Below are 19,529 nucleotides of genomic sequence, written 5' to 3'. Positions count from 1 at the left end.
ACATATTAGGAGTGAAGGAAGACTTTGTGTGCAAACCACTGTCTGTTTGTTCTGTGGTTTCGGTTCCATCGAAAAAGGATCTTAACCTGATTTTGCGGAAAAATTGTTGAATTTCGCACTGCTGTTTGAATTCATCGATCTGAGGTGTTGGTACAAAGCCCAACCCTTTTTGGAGTACTCTGTGTTCGACTTCAGTGAGAGTTCTTTGAGAAAGGTTGACAACTAGGTCTTCTTCCTGGTGTTGGTGTGGCTCCTGGTTTCCATTGTTCTCGGAGTGTCTTCCCACTGGACTCTGGTTCCTTGTTGGATTTGTTGATTGTTTCCTCTTCTTCGCCCGCGCCCTCTGCCCCAACCTCTGCCTAAAAAAGGCTGGTTGTATACCGGGGGGTAGAGCTGTGGCGGGCCCTGAGGTGGTATTGGATATTGGGGTTGGCCGTGCAAATTCATAGGGTATTGCCAAAAGGTTGGATATTGAAAGGCAGCCGGTTGGAAAGTAGGGTAGGTTTGGCAATTACCCTTACGTGAAGTACCATGGTTAGTTGAGTCAGTGCTCGAGTTGCTGTTGCTCGAGGAGCCTCTTCTAGTGGAGTTAGAATTTGTATCAGATTCTCCAGAATTGTTGGAATTAGGAGGTACAAAATCTTCTTTTAAATAGGGGTACATCTTCTCTTTGTTGAAGTTATTCACATCTTTTTGTAACTTTTTAACCTTTTGTCGCATTAAGTATTCGCGATGTTCTGCGATCTCGTTATTGATTTCCGACAACTTTGATTTGAAAAGAGTCGTAGATGTCGCACTTTTCAAAGTGCTTTCTGCCAATTGGATCCTTGCCAAGAGAGTATCTGCTAGTCTCTTGGCTGTCTTGATAATCAATATGAGGAGATCTCTGGTGCATTTCCATGACACCTGTGACCAATCGGTCTTGAATGTTCCGTCCTCTAGGAAAATACGTGGGAAGATTTTCACTATTAGACCATTAGGGGCGATGTTTGCCCTCAGGTATTCTGTCATCAGGGCGCCATGGAGTGTGATCTTCACCCAGTCTCTTTTTAGTGAGGATAAGGACTGCCAGTCTTCTGACTGGCTCCCTGTGGCTGCCCCACCATCGGCTCCCAGAATTGAGGAGGCATTGAGTATCTCATCAACAAAATCATCCCCAAAACTCAGCCCTTGACCTTCCATTGTGATAATGATCTGAGTAATGGTCTCTGGTTATGAGATACTCTCTTTATTGTATTGATGTTATCGAATGTAGAGGCCAGTTTCAGGGTTCAGGTGAACTGACAAAAAGAAGTCCTTATTGTACTAAAAGGGGGGGGGAAAGGGACATAAAAAACCTTAAAAGTGGGGGATATGCACAGGTTAACCCACCGGAAGATGCCCCACGGATAGAAATCCGTGCATAATATATCCACAAAATGAACAGGGGGGGCGTAAGGGCGCTTTTTGAAAAAGGTCCAGCTATGTGTGCCCTCAGAAATTATCAATATTTTAAGTGTCCGTGAACACATTCCTCCCCTTTTCTCATCTCACTTATAGGAACAGCTCTGTTATCATTGTTGCAGTACGAGAATTTGTCAGGCCGTGTTTTCTTTAATAATTAGTACTGTTTTTAACAATTTATACTGCTAAACAATAAAATGATATATTATTACATATAAATGGGTTCAGCACTTCTTTATTTTTGTGTGGTAGAAGTGTAAATAAGGGAACGCCTGGAGTACAAAGACACAGTATCATGTGTCGGACACTACCTTGATTTTTTGTTAATTGACCCTGTCCCCTACGCTGTAAGGGTAGTTCTCACATATTTGTGGAGTATATGGAATATGGCTGATACCTTCCCTATTATAAATGCACTTGTATGTTCACATACTGCTTGAATGCTTCATATATAGCTTTTGCTGAATCTCATCTTGAATATAATAGACCACAGATATTTCCAGGAGACATGGTGAAAAGGTTTTTCATCTTCAAGAAAGAACATGTCTGCCAGATTTCGCCTAACTCCTGCTCCATCAAACATCAAATGCCATTATTTATGTGATTGGTGGCATTGCACCCAAGGATAACCTGTATTTTTCTATGTTGATCAGCTGTTTAATGACATGGGCAAGTATCATAACTAATATCTCTGAATAAGCTAAACAGCATGGTAATATCCACAGTTGTCACCAGTCTTTTTTTCCTATAACAAACTGCAATATGAATTAAGTTCTTTGACAAAGGTAATTATTGCTCTCTGTATGTTTCCCTATTGATCAATATGATTAAAAAAATTAAAATAGATGAAAATATTTTTTAGAGTTCAGCAGGGATAGTGTCACCCTAAGCTGCTTTTACCGATGGTGTGACATGGGTTGCTGCCAAAGTGTCATCCAGTGTAATTTCGTGCTCTAAGATACTTTGTCTATCTCAACGAACTAAGGTATGGCTACTCCATAAATATATTTATGAATCTCAAAGCTATCTGTGTTTGTATCGTGTATAGAGTTGGCAATACAAAGTCTGAAATTGTAAAAGTATAGAAACAGGATCATTAACCATTTAACTGCAGTCATTCTTCAATTATTGCAAAGTTCCATTTATTCAATTGCATTTGCCAAAAGTTGGTTTATAGAATCTTTATATTTTGTCTCTTGCTCTTTGCTAGTAATAAAGACAGCAGCTGCTTTTGCCCTGAAATGTCTGTCAGTGTCAATCTTAGATTGATACATGATTGTTTGTTTGTTGAAATCTTTATCAATGGGATAGGAATAATTAATAATTAGCGGTGGCATGTTGAATTTCTAATGTGTGTACGATATACATGGACTTGGAACTGCACTATTTTCGAGCCCTGTTAATTAATGTATCCCAATGCATCCCTAACAACATTCGTGGGTACTGAGTTGAAATTGTGTTCTAAAACTCTTGAATGGTGCAAGTCATGAACTAATAACATGCTTACTTCTTGAGTAATGTCAGATCATAGGTCCACCTTCTTATATTGACAGTTTGTCTCCTTATATCTAATTAACACTAAAGGTAGTTGTGCACAAAGCTTTAAGAATCATTGTAGGAAAATGGATTGCTAACGTATGGGATAGAAAGACCACTGCCTTGATCTGAAATGTAACTGAGCTGCCACAAAGTGCAAAAATGTAAAGGTAAACTGGTTTGTGAGAGAAATCACTGTGGAAAATATATCTCTCTTACCCTTGGTAGCTTGGCTCTAGCAGCAAGACCTTCCTCAAAGAAGTTCACATGTTTCACCTGCAACAACACCAAAACAACAGTTACCAAACAAAGAACTGAAAATTTTCAAACCAAGTTGGGTGAGAAATAGATATGAAGTGAAAAATTAAATGCATAAAATAACAGAAAATGAAGGAAATCAGATCTATGGATCAGGAGATAAAACAGAAATAAACAATGTGTAAGTGAGAAACCAATGTTAAAATATGTGGTACGGCAGACCAGGATCTAAATACTTTTGCTGCCTGTTAGCATAGGAAGATGACTGGGTTCAAAGCTGTTGGTTTGGCCCAGTCAAAAGTGTTACCTTTTGACTTTGAAACTTTTCTGGACCTTGTAACTCTTTTTTAGGACAGTTTTAGAACAGTAGGGATCCACAAGTTTGAACATTTGTTTTTCAGGCAGGATTTACAACTCGTTGAACTCCGACAAAGATTACATTCTATTACAAAACAATTTATAACTTCAGTTTCTTTACAGTTAAATTCCCCAAACTTTCACAAATAGCTTCTCAAATACCTGTCTATGCGCCCAATTTGCAAGAATGCTCTTTATGCCTCCAGTTCACTTTGTTATGAAGGACTTTATACACTTTTCCATGCAAAGGCAAGGGGTTTCACAGGAGCAAGACGATAAAATGTCCCGTTGTAACTTAATAAATGTTTTTCTGCCAGATAGGCAACAGCTTTCTATTTTGGGACCTTCACGGCTTAACCTGAATACCAATGCATTTGAGACCAGCAAGAGGCAATCCTCAGTAACCCTTAGAGCAGAAGTCTTCAAATTGGTAGGCAGAGCCCTGTTGGGGGGCCTGAATTGACTTCATAGGGGGCATGGGGGGCCAAGGGAGCATCTCTTAAAAACAATGCTTTGGGAATAGGTGGCAGAGGGAGAGGGATTCCAAAAATGTAGGAAGTCCAGGCTGACAATAGCATGTTGGGAATCATGTATTTGATTGTGGTATGTTTAGTTATCCCTTTTATAAAAACAATGTGTGAATTGTTACATTTATATTGAGCTACTAATTTTAAGAATAAGTGTGAAAAAATATGTTTTGCAGTCTGGGGGCTGGATTACATTTTTTTGCTGGTGCACATCATTAAAAGGTATGAAGACCACTGCATAAGAGTAACTTCCAATTGCAGGGATCTATGACAAACATGGAGGCAAATCTCTCCCAGGCTTTCATCAGGCATCAGGACAATCTTCAAAGAAATAGGACTGAAAATATTCTGTTTTATTTGGATGCAGTAAATTCTCTTCTGAGAGTGGCTCAAGTAGGGTAACTTAATGGATAAATGCAGCCTGTAACTGACAATGACCCCCACAAAGAGAATCAAGCTAAAATTCCCCAGCTTTCTCGTCTCAGGGTTTCCAGCAATGCAACCTAGTTCGTTTAGTCACTGTTTCACAGACTTGTTATGGTAAAATCTATACCAATGTATCTTACATTAAAGAATCCCTTAAACATAGAATCTTTATTGGATTCCGCTCATCTTTTTGAGGATAACCATAGAGCAATTTCAAGGCTGGCCTACTTACTCCAAAAGATACTAAGCTCTAATTATGTTATCTGAAGGTTGTTCTTAACTTTTCAGGCCCAAGGTTGGCCCATGTGCTCAAAGCCAAGGTTTACAAACATGGTTCATACACATGTTGGCATGAAATCCCTGTAATAAATTATCATTACCAGCCACTGGGAAAATTAGGCGCGAATGTTGTTAAACACGGCAACTATTCTTCAGGCAGGCTCCAGTTAATTATTCTAAAAATGGATCAGCATTCTAAGCGATCAAAACCTGAAGATTCTATTGGTCTTATCATGCTAGCTAACCTCTGTGCTGTAAAGGTGGTGTTTCTAGCATTTCCTGTAATAAGTTAGCAAATGAGGAATTTAATGCATTTGCCCATTTGAAGTTTTTCAACAGACTTGCTACTGAAAGCATGCACTTTTAAAAACATTTTAAATTTTAGGAGCCATTCGGCACCAGGTTTTCTTTCCACCAACATCCAGCATCTGAACTTGGCACAACTTTGCAAATTGTCTCGACACATGAACACTTGTTTTTCACAGTCTTAGGTGTGATAACTTGCACTGAAATTCCTAGCAGGGCACACTTAACTAGGACATGATCACCAGGCTTGTACAACTCTAAAGGTGGACATACAAGATATTCAGAACTGAAAATGGTGGAACACAGAAAACAAATGGCTATCCTACAATCAGACACTTCATTACTACTTTACTTGATTTCCTATGCCCCAAATTAGTGGCAACATAGTTTACTAAACAGGATTGTCATGTTCTCCAAGCCTCGGAATGTGAACTTCTGAATGTTTAAGATCTGAAACAGAATTTAAAGTTGAAGATTACAATATTCAAATTATGTTGACCAGTCACTGATAAGTCACCCAAATAATCTGATAAATGAAAGATCTACTAGCTTTCTTCAGTCTTGACAACTACTTATGATTGTGTGGAATAGATTACAGAGACAACATGCAATATAGATTTAGAAGTAAAACAAGTTTAATTGGAAAACACAGAGATGAACAACATATATAGTATGTACCTTTTTGAACTGTGAAGGCTCACGCACCTGTTTTTTTTGGAAATATAAAATGTCTTTAATTGGATATTTATAAACATGACTGTTGTATCGTAGGGGCACTTCCTGCTGTGTGGTTAGAGGTTCAGGCATTCTCATTCCAAATGTCTGGGAAAAGAAAGAGAGGCTAATTATGGGTCTGCAATAAACAGTTTATATTTCCAGACCATACCATTATTTGAACCTTTGCTTCACAAGGGCGCATGGCTACTGACTGTGGAATTCTGTATTATTATATTGCTGCTCTCACTGATTAAGCCAATATTTATCTTTGGCAGCTCATTGTAATGCTCAATACGTATAGAAAATGACAGAGATTGTTAGATTCTACTGTACCTTTAGACATTTGAAAAGTAGACACTGTTAGGCCTTACAATATATTTCCTTATCTCATAAAATGACTATTAGAAATCATACTTGATGTAAATAAAAGTGACAAAAATTCTGAGACTGCTTAACTTAGACAGGAAAAATGCATATCTGTTTAAGAGCAAACATTAATCCAATCAACATATATAGTTTGGCGATATTGCTCAGATGACTTCAAATCAAACAAACAAGAGTTTGTGAAAAAAAGAGGTTACACAGTTGACAGTGAAAAGATTCTCTACATTGTTTAAAAACTTGGGTCAGTCGCATAAATGGCCTGATTCATAAACTGCATTTTGAAGTATGTAAAGTAGTACTACAGTAGAACTACTCGTGTACTACAAATGTAATTTTACAAACCAACAGCCGGAGTCCTCTGCCTCACCTATCTTTTCTGTGCAGAGATCTTTGCCATGGTGGCAGAGAGCTCTAGACACTTACGTATACAAATTAGTAGTAAATGTGGAAGAGACCAGTGGGAATGGTGAGCAGAAAAGGAATGGTTACTGGATTCTAGAGGGGCATGCTAATGCAAAACACACACCCACAAACGAGTAAGACAATTGAAACTCAAAAAATACTAAAGTTACTGCAACCCCAAAGGAGCCAAAACAGTCTCAAAAGTACTCCAGCTCCATGGAGTAGGTCAAGCACCACAAATGGCCAACCACTGTTACTGTATCACACTTCAATGGAAAACAATGGAGGCAGGGAATTCAAATAATTACCCGTAGGTACTGATGCTAAATTAATAAAATAGTTCAGAATTCAAATGGATATATATATCTATACATATATATATATATATATATATATATATATATATATTACCTACTGGCGGTCTCCAGTAGGTAGTTATAGTTAGGACCCTGTTTCCATAGGAAATCCGCAACATTCTATTTTGAATAACTTTGGCGCCGGTCGACGAATCCTCGCGAATTTTTCAAAATAGGTGGGGCGCTACGCTCCGCTCCTACCCTGAAAGTCTCGGGGGGATTCGTCAAGCGGGGGCTGAGATAAAAGGGGGGTCCCAAAACGCGTTTTTCCCATGCATTTTTCCATAGGACCTTTAGACACAGCTACAGCCCGAACGGCTGAACAGAATTACTTGAAATGTGGCAGAGAGCTAGTCCTCAGGTCAAGGAAGTGCCTTTTGTAGGTGTGGTGTAAATCTGTTCAGTAGATTCTGAGAAAATAGCCTTTAAATCAATATATATATCTGAGCCAGCTTACGGTGCGCTTACGGTGCGCTTACCGTACGCGTACGGTGGGTTGCGCGAGCGCGATTCTGATTGGCTCTTAGATCTTAGTAAACATTCGAATCGGTCGAAACCAGGAAGCGGCGTCCGCCATTTTCTCTCTCGCTCTCTGAGTTGGGCAGCAAAAACGAAGCCAAAAAATGGCTAAAGAGGCAGTTTCGTCACATCCTAACCACCCAGCATTGATATAGGGGTCCCCAAACAACCCTCAAGCCCAAAAAAAAAAATTTTTTTTTTCGGAAATTCGCCGATTACGCTTACCGTACGCGCACGGTAAAAATTATAAAAAAAAAAAATTATCCACATTCTCCCCACCCCGTGTGCAAATGGTTGCCCGAAGGGCACCATTTGTGCATGGCATATTACACATATCAAATTAACAAAGAATACATTTCAAAAAGATGCGCATAATATGTCCCACATGTGCGCACGGTGCCACCCCGTGTGCAAATGGTGCCCGAAGGGCACCATTTGTGCATGGCATATAACAACAATAAAATTAACAAAGAATACATTTCAAAAAGATGCGCATAATATGTCCCCCATGTGCGCACGGTGCGCGAAGCGCATCGTGCGTACATGGCCCATCCCGCATAATGTGGGCACGCGGTGACCACCGTGTGTGCACGGCACTAACTGCGTAAAGTGGGCGCGCGGTGCGCGCACGGAACGAACTGCGTTAACTGGGCGCGCAACGCCACGAATGGCGTAAAGTAACTTAGCATTTAAAAAACCGTACAAATTCACTGAAAAAACCATAGGTTTCACACACGTTATAGTTAGGAATTAGCATTTAAAAAACCTTGCAAATTCACTGAAAAAACCATAGGTTTCACACATGTTATAGTTAGCCGGACATTTTACTGATAAAAAACCAATGAAATTCCCCCGTTATAGTTAGTGCAGGCAACTATAACTCACGCGACCGCAATCTTCTGCTGATGACATATGTGTCTTTATGAAAAAAAAATATTTGTAATATATGTATAGCTAAAAATTAATGGAAGAAGACATGGGCAAATAAGTGTCTAAATACAGTATTAGCATCAGCAGAGGATTGCGGTCGCGTGAGTTATAGTTGCCTGCACTAACTATAACGGGGGAATTTCATTGGTTTTTTATCAGTAAAATGTCCAGCTAACTATAACATGTGTGAAACCTATGGTTTTTTCAGTGAATTTTATATATATATATATATATATATATATATATATATATATATATATATATACATATATATACATATACACACATTCACTGAAAAGATAAAGGTTACAGGGACATTATAGTTAGGCTCAGATTTCACTCGTTCAAAACCAGTAAAATTTAGCAGTTGTAATTAGCTGAGCTACCTATAACTCGCGCCCCTGCAATGCACTGCTTATGACCTCACATATTACATCATTAATGACCTGGTCAATCACATCACTGATGACATCATCTGGTGACTGTGGGTGTTTTATAAAAGTTTGAGTGTTAAATAAATAAATATATATATATATACATATATATATATATTATCTACTGTTGGTCGCCAGTAGATAGTTATAGTTAGGACCGTGTTTCCATAGGAAATCCGCAACATTCTATTTGGAATAACTTTGGCGCCGATTGACGAATCCTCGCGAACTTTTCAAAATAGGTGGGGCGCTCTGCTCCGCTCCTTCCCTGAAAGTCTCGGGGGGATTCGTCAAGCTGGGGCTGAGAAAAAGGGGGGGGGTCCCAAAACGCGTTTTCCCCATGCATTTTTCCATAGGACCTTTAGTCCAAGCTACAGCCCGAACGGCTGAACAGAATTTCTTGAAATTTGGCAGAGAGGTAGTCCTCAGGTCAGGGATGTGCCTTTTGCAGGTCTGGTGTAAATCTGTTCGGTATTTCCTGAGAAAATAGCATTTAAATCAATATATATATCTATAGGCGTGTACCGTACGCGTACGGTAATCCTTACCGTACGCGCACGCTGACGTGCGCGTGCGCGATTCTGATTGGTTGTTAGATCTTAGTAAACATTCGAATCGGTCGAAACCAGGAAGTGTCAGCCGCCATTTTGTCTCTCGCAGTGTGAGGGGATAAAAAACAAAGGTGGAGAATGTGAAAAGGGGGCAGGGTGGACAGTTCCTGACCCCCTAGCCTTTGTCAGGGGGTCCCACAAGGACCCCTAAGGGCCAAAATGTGTGTACGTAGCGTGCGTGTACGGTATAAATGGAAAAATTCCGCAAACGGCGTAACGTGGGCGCTCGGTGCAGCGAAGCGCACCGTGCGCGCACGGAGCGCGCACGGTGAAAAACCTTAAAAAATAAATAAATAAATACATAACTTAGCATTTAAAAAACCATACAAATTCACTGAAAAAACCATAGGTTTCACACACGTTATAGTTAGGAATTAGCATTTAAAAAACCTTGCAAATTCACTTAAAAAACCATAGGTTTCACACATGTTGTAGTTAGCTGGACATTTCACTCGTGAAAAACCATTGAAATTCCCCCGTTATAGTTAGTGCAGGCAACTATAACTCACGCGACCGCAATCCTCTGCTGATGACGTCAGATATTACATCACTGATGACATATGTGTCTTTCTGAAAAAAAAATATTTGTAATATGTGTATAGCTAAAAATTAATGGAAGAAGACATGGGTAAATAAGTGTCTAAATACAGTGATGCAATATCTGACGTCATCAGCAGAGGATTGCGGTCGCGTGAGTTATAGTTGCCTGCACTAACTATAACGGGGGAATTTCAATGGTTTTTCACGAGTGAAATGTCCAGCTAACTATAACATGTGTGAAACCTATGTTTTTTTAAGTGAATTTGCAAGGTTTTTTAAATGCTAATTCCTAACTATAACATGTGTGAAACCTATGGTTTTTTCAGTGAACCCTCCTCCATTTTTCCTACCCATTATTCACTTCATTAGGACCACCATAGACGCTCTCTGCTTATTATAGTCCGACACTTTGCCTAGGTATCCTATTTTCTCCCCGGCTGCTCCTGTCTCATTTGCGAATGTTCACTAGAACTCTTCACGTCTAGACAGGCACCCGTGTGAGACACAATATTTGATAGCGTCTTTTCCTTTGGACTTTATAATTAAATCTAGCATTTGGGTATCTTTTCTGACAGATGCATTTTGCATCTCTTATGTTTATTTAGAATGTTTTAGATGAAGTTTCCCGCTGTGGGCTTATTTTCATGTCTTCTATGTCCATACATGTACACTGGACAGTGAGACATATAAGGCACTTTGTTTTAATTTTCAGTTAAGCAGAATAATTGTCTTTTTCATATATATATGCCATATAATATATGTATGTGCTTAATTTTCACATGTTTTAATTTAAACACGTTTATTTAGTATGTTCGTGTTTTTCGCAAAGTCATGCCGATCAGCCCGGTCATGATTCTTTATATCTATGATGACAGAGTGGTGGTTGCCATGACAACTGCACATTAACATATGTAAATGTCACTGGCATGTGTAACAGACAAGTGAACAAGGCGGTTCGCCGTCGAAACGCGTCTTGCCGCTGTTGGATTAAACTTCTTTTTGCCATTATTTCACGGAGTCTGTGCCTGTCTGCTCGTCGACTGCCAGGATTGGAATTCCATATATATATATACGTATACAAATACGGTAGTGCTAGAGGGAGAGCCCCCAAGGAGTGCGCTGGGAAGAGAATGAGGATGACAGCAGTGGGAGGCTTGGATACCGGAGCGAGACGGTTTTGCCGACTGCCAGCCCGGGGTTTGGGGGTCCCCAGTCTAGAAAAGCCTTGCTCAAGAAACTGGTGCCCTTTGGTGATTGGGCTCCGCAGATGCCGATGCAGATGTGGTGAGGACTGTTTGGCATACTTCAATTTTTTGTTTATAGGTCTCCTTCGACCCAGCGTTATGTGCCCATTTCAATTCCATATCCAGTGATGTGCTTTACGAGTGACATTGAGACTTTATCCCGGCTTGCGCATTTTCCATCTGTTTGAAAATGACTTTCAGTTATTAACATAAGGAGCCTATGATTTTGACTTGGACTCGGGCTGTATGCTTATGAACTTCAGACATTGTTGCAAATGCAGAGAGGCATTGTGGGACTAGTAGTTTGGTGGGAATTTAAGCATTCACCAGGTGGCTGGCATTCGTGCTGAAATTATACATATTGTATTGCAGTATTTAGGTCCGTGATGTTTTACTAACCTGCGCATTTCCCTGCCTCTCATGTCGTTCAATGTATTTCTTTTCAAATGGCAGCATACCATTTTTTTGAGCTCGTAACTCATAGTACAGGTCATTTACTGGCAATTCTCATAAGCATTAGGGGCAACACCATGGGATTAAAATGTCTCACCTCAACGCGGAGTTCATATGCACATCACGATGTTTTTAATAAATTTACATGTTTTGTTTTATACATTGTGGGCTTTATTTTTCTGAGGGATTGGCGCTGTTGAAATTTACAATAATCGTGTGATTTATTCTTCCCATGTGCATGATTGGTGCTGTAGTCTTCATCCACTCGACTACAGCTGCAAACAATCTGGAGGAGCCAGCTGACTTCCCGCCCAGGGGGAGGACCTTAGCAGTACAAAGGGGAAGGGGTTGGTGTAATCCTGGTCTTGCGAAGGGCGTCTGATGAAGGCACACATACGCCGAAATGCATTATGCCCTGCATCCTTCAATAAAGAATCTTCCGGAAAAGCCCCGCTGTGTCCTCTGATCTCTTTCTATCGGAGTGGTCATTGGTTGATGTTAAAAACGCGGCTGCTGGCAACGCGTTTGTTGAGGACCCGTTCTACAAGCGGACTGCGTTTTGCTGGTTCCAGTGGCAACACTGTCTTTTCTCCTCCGAGGTATCGGATAATGCAGAACCGCCTCAGAAACAAGGCCGGGCAAAAGGCCACTGCTATCAGCAGTTCATGACTTCACGTGACAGCAGGATCACTGTATCCGTGTTGTATGGTCCGGTTTCGACCTGGTGTATGAGGCAGATCGTTTGGGGACCTAAGGAAGACTTGGATCGACATATTTGGGATTCACCAAGGACAACAAGCCCCCCCTTTGCTAGGTATTACAGCGCTCATTCGAGCATGGACTCCGCAATGGGTACTTACCATTACATTGCATTGCATGATGGGTGCTGTAGTCTTCATCCACTCGACTACAGCTGCAAACAATCTGGATGAGCCAGCTGACTTCCCGCCCAGGGGGAGGACCTTAGCAGTACAAAGGGGAAGGGGTTGGTGTAATCCTGGTCTTGCGAAGGGCGTCTGATGAAGGCACACATACGCCGAAATGCATTACACCCTGCATCCTTCAATAAAGAATCTTCCGGAAAAGCCCCGCTGTGTCCTCTGATCTCTTTCTATCGGAGTGGTCGTTGGTTGATGTTAAAAACGCGGCTGCTGGCAACGCGTTTGTTGAGGACCCGTTCTACAAGAGGACTGCGTTTTGCTGGTTCCAGTGGCAACACTGTCTTTTCTCCTCCGAGGTATCGGATAATGCAGAACCGCCTCAGAAACAAGGCCGGGCAAAAGGCCACTGCTATCAGCAGCTCGTGACTTCATGTGACAGCAGGATCACTGTATCCGTGTTGTATGGTCCGGTTTCAACCTGGTGTATGAGGCAGAACGTTTGGGGACCTAAGGAAGACTTGGATCGACATATTTGGGATTCACCAAGGACAACAAGCCCCCCCCTTTGCTAGGTATTACAGCGCTCATTCGAGCATGGACTCCGCAATGGGTACTTACCATTACATTGCATGATGGGTGCTGTAGTCTTCATCCACTCGACTACAGCTGCAAACAATCTGGAGGAGCCAGCTGACTTCCCGCCCAGGGGGAGGACCTTAGCAGTACAAAGGGGAAGGGGTTGGTGTAATCCTGGTCTTGCGAAGGGCGTCTGATGAAGGCACACATACGCCGAAATGCATTATGCCCTGCATCCTTCAATAAAGAATCTTCCGGAAAAGCCCCGCTGTGTCCTCTGATCTCTTTCTATCGGAGTGGTCGTTGGTTGATATATATATATCTATATGTCATGTGATCAAGGCCCGAGTGGGGGCTGAAACGCGTCATGGCGGACTGGTACAGAGAAATTTGAATAAAAATCTCAGTGATTGGCACCGAAGTCTTGGGTCCGTTCTTTCGTCTTCCTAAACAAGGCAGCAATTAGAGGCGAATTTACATATATCTATATATATATCTATATATATATATATATCTATATATATATATATTCAATGAAAAAACCAAAGGTTTCACACACGTTATAGTTAGGAATTAGCATTTAAAAAACCTTAGAAATTAAATGAAAAAACCAAAGGTTTCACACATGTTATAGTTAGCAGGAAATTTCACTCGTAAAAAACCAATGAAATTCCCCCGTTATAGTTAGTTCAGCTAACTATAACTCGCGCGCCCGCAATGCACTACTGATGACGTCACATATTACATCACTCATGACATGGTCACTGACATCACTCATGACATCACTGATGACATCTCAAATGACATCACTGATGACATCACTGATGACATCATCCAGTGAATGTGTGTTTTTCTGAAAATTAAATATGTTTTATATATGTATATCTCAAGGTCAATGGAAGAATAAATGGGTATATAAGTGTCTAAATGGATGCTTTGTTTTTGAAAAATGTATTGTGTAACTGACTGATTAAGTGTATCATAGTGAATACATGGCTTACTGAGTAATGTTTAAATATGAAAATATCTGTATCAGTCTCTCACTTTGTGTATAAGTGGCTGCATGGGTTGGTGATTAGCTTCATGGGTGTCTATATAGGTTATTAGTTGTTTTTTTGAGTATCAGTCTGAGTGTCTGCATGGTTCGGTGGGGGGTATTACGTAGTGCATAGGTGCATGAATGAGTGATTCACTCTTTGTATGTGTTGAAGACAGCATGTGTGCAGGACTGTATGGGTGGATGAGTGTGTGTATGGGTGTGTTAGTGAGTGAATGACTGTCTCAATAGTGTCTTTATGAGTAACTACATATCTATTAACCCCTTGGATGCTCATGACGGAGCGGTTCCGTCATGAGCATCAGTTGGGCTGTGCTCATGACGGAACCGCTCCGTCATGAGGACAGCCCCTGGGGGAAGCGCTGGCGCTCCCCCCCTGAGGCATCGATCGTGCCCCCACAGATGGGGATGGCAGCGGAAGAGTTTCCGCTGCCACCCCCGAGCCCCCCCACGCTTCCTGGTGACGTCAGCGTGCACAGCGCACGCCGGCGTCATCAGGAAGTGCTCGGACGCCTGGAAGCCATTTGCTTCCAGGCGTCCACAGAGGCAAGGTGAGTCTTGTGTGCTCCGGTGGGGCTGCGGGGGCCTTTCAGAGTGTATTGAGGCATCGGGGGAGAGGAAAGAGTATTTCCTCTCCCCTGATGTCTCAATACAGGGCATTCCTGCTCCACGATCGCGCACAGCGTCGCGATCGTGGAGCAGGGATGCCCCACTAGACACCAGGGATGTGTGTTTTTTTTATTTTGGAAGCGACCCCTTGGGTAAGGGTCGCTTCCTGGGGCCATTTATAATTTGAAGACGTTTCTGCCCCCTCTGGGGGCAGATCGGTGTTTTTTTTTCGCCGTTTCTGCTCCCAGGGGGGGGGCAGAAAAGCCCACTAGACACCAGGGACATTTGTATTTATGTAGGAAGCGACCCCTTGGGCAAGGGTCGCTTCCTTGGGCCCCTAAATATTTGGAAGACTTTTCTGCCCCCTCTGGGGGCAGATCGATGTCATTTTTTTGCCGTTTCTGCTCCCAGGGGGGGCAGAAAAGCCCACTAGACACCAGGGATCTTAATATTATTGTAGGAAGCGACCCCTTGGGCAAGGGTCGCTTCCTTGGACCCACACATTTTTGGAAGACTTTTCTGCCCCCTCTGGGGGCAGATCGGTGTCATTTTTTTGCCGTTTCTGCTCCCAGGGGGGCAGAAAAGCCCACTAGACACCAGGGATCTAATTATTATTGTAGGAAGCGACCCCTTGGGCAAGGGTCGCTTCCTTTGGCCCACAAAATATTTGAAGACTTTTCTGCCCCCTCTGGGGGCAGATCGGTTTTATTTTTTCGCCGTTTCTGCTCCCACGGGGGGCAGAAAAGCCCACTAGACCCCAGGGAATTAGTTCAAATAAAAATAGAAGTGACCCCTCGCTTCCAGGGTGCAATTTGTTTTCTGCCCCACCTGGCACACAACCCGATTGACCATTTGGGTAGTGACATAGCATGTTATAATGTTTATTGTTATATTTTTTGTGAATTCCAATTGTAATGTTTTTTTTTTGTTTACTTTTTTGTTCTAGGTGAAGGCTTTTCTTCTTTTCACGTTGACATTTTGTGACTGGTGGTTCTGCTGTTTGTGTAGTTTGGTAAGAGACTTATTTTTGTACAATGTAAATGTGTTTGATTTCTCTGCCTGTTTTTTTTTTGCAAATGGTGTAATAATAGCAGTATGTTTGGTTTTTGAGTGTCAAAAACTTTTTGCATTGGTGCTCGATGTGTATTTTGTTGTCTTGTGAGTAATTTGTTTTTTTTTCTTCTTTCTAGTTTGATATCGTTGGTTTTTGCTGTGTCACTGCAGAGTTTGTTTCTGGTGAGTGCAGCTGTCTCTTGTAATTGGATTGTATAGTTTTTGAGTACATTGATCTTTGTGATAAAGGTACACATTTCTTTACTTACTTGGTGTGCACATTGTTGGTTGTTGTTGACTTGTTTGTGCAGTCTTCTATCTTAGTAAGTATAATGGCTAGCCGCAGGATTACTGCTCAGCAGGTTGTTGGTTTGCTGTTTGAGTCTTCCTCTGATATTGGTTCAGAGACTGACTCTGCATCTGAGGGAGAGGAGGCAGGGGACGATTCTGGCAGTGAGTTTTCTCTCCGTATGGGGTCATCGGATGATGAAGATACTCTTAGTGCGGATGAAGTGCCTGTGTTAGAGGAGGAGACTGATGTGCCGATAGTGCGGCAAGAGGCATCTGGGCTGCAGCCTGCGGCTGCAAGGCTTCCCGTTGGTGTAGTGCGGCAAGAGGCTTCTGGGCTGCAGCCTGCGGCTGCAAGGCTTCCCGTTGGTGTAGTGTGGCAAGAGGCATCTGGGCTGCAGGCTGGGGCTGCAAGGCTTCCCGTTGGTGTAGTGCGGCAAGAGACATCTGGGCTGCAGGCTGGGGCTGCAAGGCTTCCCGTTGAAAGTGATGACCTCTGGGTTGCCCCAGGCATGGTGCAGCCGGAATTGCCAGAGTTTACTGGTGCTCCAGGGTCTAGAGTGAATACTGAAAACTTTTTGCCTGTAAATTTTTTTCAGTTGTTTATGGACGATGTGTTTTTGGCAGAGATTGTTGAGCAGACTAATTTGTATGCCGAACAGTTTTTGAGGGACAACAGTGCCAGTCTTAAGCCACACTCTAGAGCTACCCGGTGGACTCCCACAAATGTTGAAGAGATGAAGAAGTTCTTGGGTTTAACTTTTTTGATGGGCTTGCTAAGGAAGCCATCAATGGCTTCATATTGGTCTAGCAGTCCCTTGATGGCAACGTCTATTTTTCCGGCAGTCATGACTCGTGACAGGTATTTGCTTCTGCTTCGGATGATGCACTTTGTTGATAATGGTTTAGCGTTGCCACGAGATCACCCTGATTGGACCGTCTTTTTAAGATTAGGCCTGTCCTTGATCACTTTGTTGATCGATTTTCTGAGATTTATGCCCCTGGTAGAGAAATTGCAGTGGATGAGTCTTTGGTGTTGTTCAAGGGCCGCTTGGTTTTTAGGCAATACATTCCTAGTAAGAGGGCACGCTATGGAATAAAGCTGTATATGCTGTGTGACAGTAGGACTGGATATGTTTCTAATTTCAGGGTGTACACCGGTAAGGAATCTAGGTTTAACCTCCCTGGTTGTCCGTCCACTTTTGGAGTGACTGAGAAAATTGTTTGGGAACTTGGTAGAGGATTTTTTAACAAAGGCCACCATTTATATGTAGATAACTTCTACACTGGTGTGCGGTTGTTCAGGGAATTGGCCAAAGTGGAAACTTTTGCTTGTGGCACAATCTGCTCTAAACGTAAAGGTTTCCCGAAAGAACTTGTTTGTCAAAAGCTTGTGCGGGGACAGTGCAGTGCGTTGCGTTGCCAGGAGCTTCTTGCTGTGAAGTTTACAGACAGGAGAGATGTCTACATGCTGACTTCCATCCATGATGAAAGCACTGCACCTGTGACTGTTTGGGGTCAGGTCGCTGAAGCGCGCAAACCTGTGTGCATTTTAGACTATAATAGGCACATGGGTGGTGTTGACAGAGTAGATCAGAGGTTGGAACCTTACACTGCTCTTCGTAAGGCTTACATTTGGTACAAGAAGTTGGCTATCCATCTTTTCCATTTGGCAATGTTTAATGCTTTTGTTGTGTTCCAGGATTCTTGCCCTGAGTCAAAGATGACTTTTGCTAAGTTTCAGGAGTCTGTAATAGGCAGCCTTGTTGTAGTGGAACAGGCTAGTGTTCCTAGAGTTGGAGTGGTGGAGGATGTTGCTAGATTGAAAGAACGCCACTTTCCAGATCACACTCCTCCCACACCCGCAAAAGATTTTCCCAGTAGGAGATGTAGAGTCTGTTGGCGAAGAGGTTTGCGGAAGGAGAGTCGTATGTACTGCCCCGATTGTCCCTCTCATCCTACACTGTGTCTCCCTGCTTGTTTCAGAGCGTACCACGCGCGAAAATTTTTTGGGGAACATTCATGAGTGGTAAAGTGAACTGCCTGGTCTGTATTCTTTGGAAAATATGATTCTGTTTCAAGGTTGGTGTTAGTGCAATGTATTTAGTTGCTGATTTTCTGTTAGAAGATTTGTATCTATTTGCAATTTGTTTGTGTTTTTATTTTTTTCTAAAAAAATCCTAAATGTGATGGCGGTGTGTGTAGGCTTGCGCTTGGCTGTTGGTGTGTGTGGACTGGCACTTGGTTGGTGGTGTGCGTGGAATGGTGCTTGGCTGGCGGTGTGCGTGGACTGGCGGTGTGCATGGACTGGCGGTGTGCGTGGACTGGTGCGTGGCTGGTGGTGTGCGTGGAATGGTGCTTGGCTGGCGGTGTGCGTGGAATGGTGCTTGGCTGGCGGTGTGCGTGGAATGGTGCTTGGCTGGCGGTGTGCGTGGACTGGTACTTGGCTGGCGGTGTGTGTGGACTGGTGGTGTGTGCGGACTGGTGTTTGGCTGGCGGTGTCCATGGACTGGAGCTTGGCTGGTGGTGTCCGTGGACTGGAGCTTGGCTGGTGGTGTGCGTGGACTGGAGCTTGGCTGGCGGTGTGCGTGGAATGGTGCTTGGCTGGCGGTGTGCGTGGACTGGTACTTGGCTGGCGGTGTGCGTGGACTGGTGGTGTGTGCGGACTGGTGCTTGGCTGGTGGTGTCCGTGGACTGGAGCTTTGCTGGCGGTGTAGGTGGATTGGCGATTGGCTGCCGGTGTGCCTGGACTGGCGATTGGCTGGCGGTGTGCCTGGACTGGCGCTTAGCTAGCGGTGTGCGTGGACTGGCGTTTGGCTAGCGGTGTGTGTGGACTGGTGCTCGGCTGGCTGTGTGTGAGTAGTGACTTTCTGCTGGTCACTACACACACTGCTAGCTGAGTGCCACTCCACGCAATCCATCAGCCTGTGTAGTTGCTGTGTCTGGATTGTGGGCGTGTGAAAGTGATGGGCCCTTGAATGGCGCTGTGTGCTGGTGTGAGTTTTGTTATGTGATGGGCCCGCGGCTGGCGGTGTGAATAGTTTTGTATGTCTCACACGTATGAAAGGTGTTTTTGCGATAGGCCATTTTGATGTCGCCTCACTACGTTTTGGGCCCTTGCCTGCCGCGGGTACTTGGGCCTCCCACACAAGTGAGGCACCATTTTTACCGGGAGACCTGGGGGAACGCTGGGTGGTGGTAAATTTGTGTGAGCCCGGTGATGCCACTACTTTCCCACCCCAAAATGTGTGAAAAAAGTGATTTTTGGAGCAAAAATTGAGGTTTGCAGGGGATTCTGGGTAAGGAAACGTTGGGGGATCCACGCAAACCATACCTCCCTGGA

The 19,529-nt window shown here is 43.1% G+C and overlaps 1 protein-coding gene across 2 annotated transcripts in view; it reads right to left on the bottom strand.

Moving 5' to 3' along the window:
- The window catches only part of LOC146810887 (uncharacterized), an 898,367-nt gene that overhangs the window by 36,102 nt on the left and 842,736 nt on the right, over positions 1–19,529 (bottom strand). Inside the window, exons 30-31 of one of the 2 annotated variants that reach the window (XM_085617928.1) lie at positions 5,811–5,954; positions 3,199–3,255 (exon numbers count right to left, since the gene is read on the bottom strand). In XM_085617928.1, the coding sequence (XP_085474054.1) occupies positions 3,199–3,255; positions 5,811–5,954 (201 nt within the window). The remainder of the gene's footprint in view (positions 1–3,198; positions 3,256–5,810; positions 5,955–19,529) is intronic. The other variant, XM_085617929.1, reaches the window with a different exon arrangement.

The sequence above is a fragment of the Triturus cristatus genome, chromosome 7 (assembly GCF_964204655.1).
Source record: "Triturus cristatus chromosome 7, aTriCri1.1, whole genome shotgun sequence".
Taxonomy (NCBI): domain Eukaryota; kingdom Metazoa; phylum Chordata; class Amphibia; order Caudata; family Salamandridae; genus Triturus; species Triturus cristatus.
This window is presented reverse-complemented; position numbering and strand designations above follow the sequence as displayed.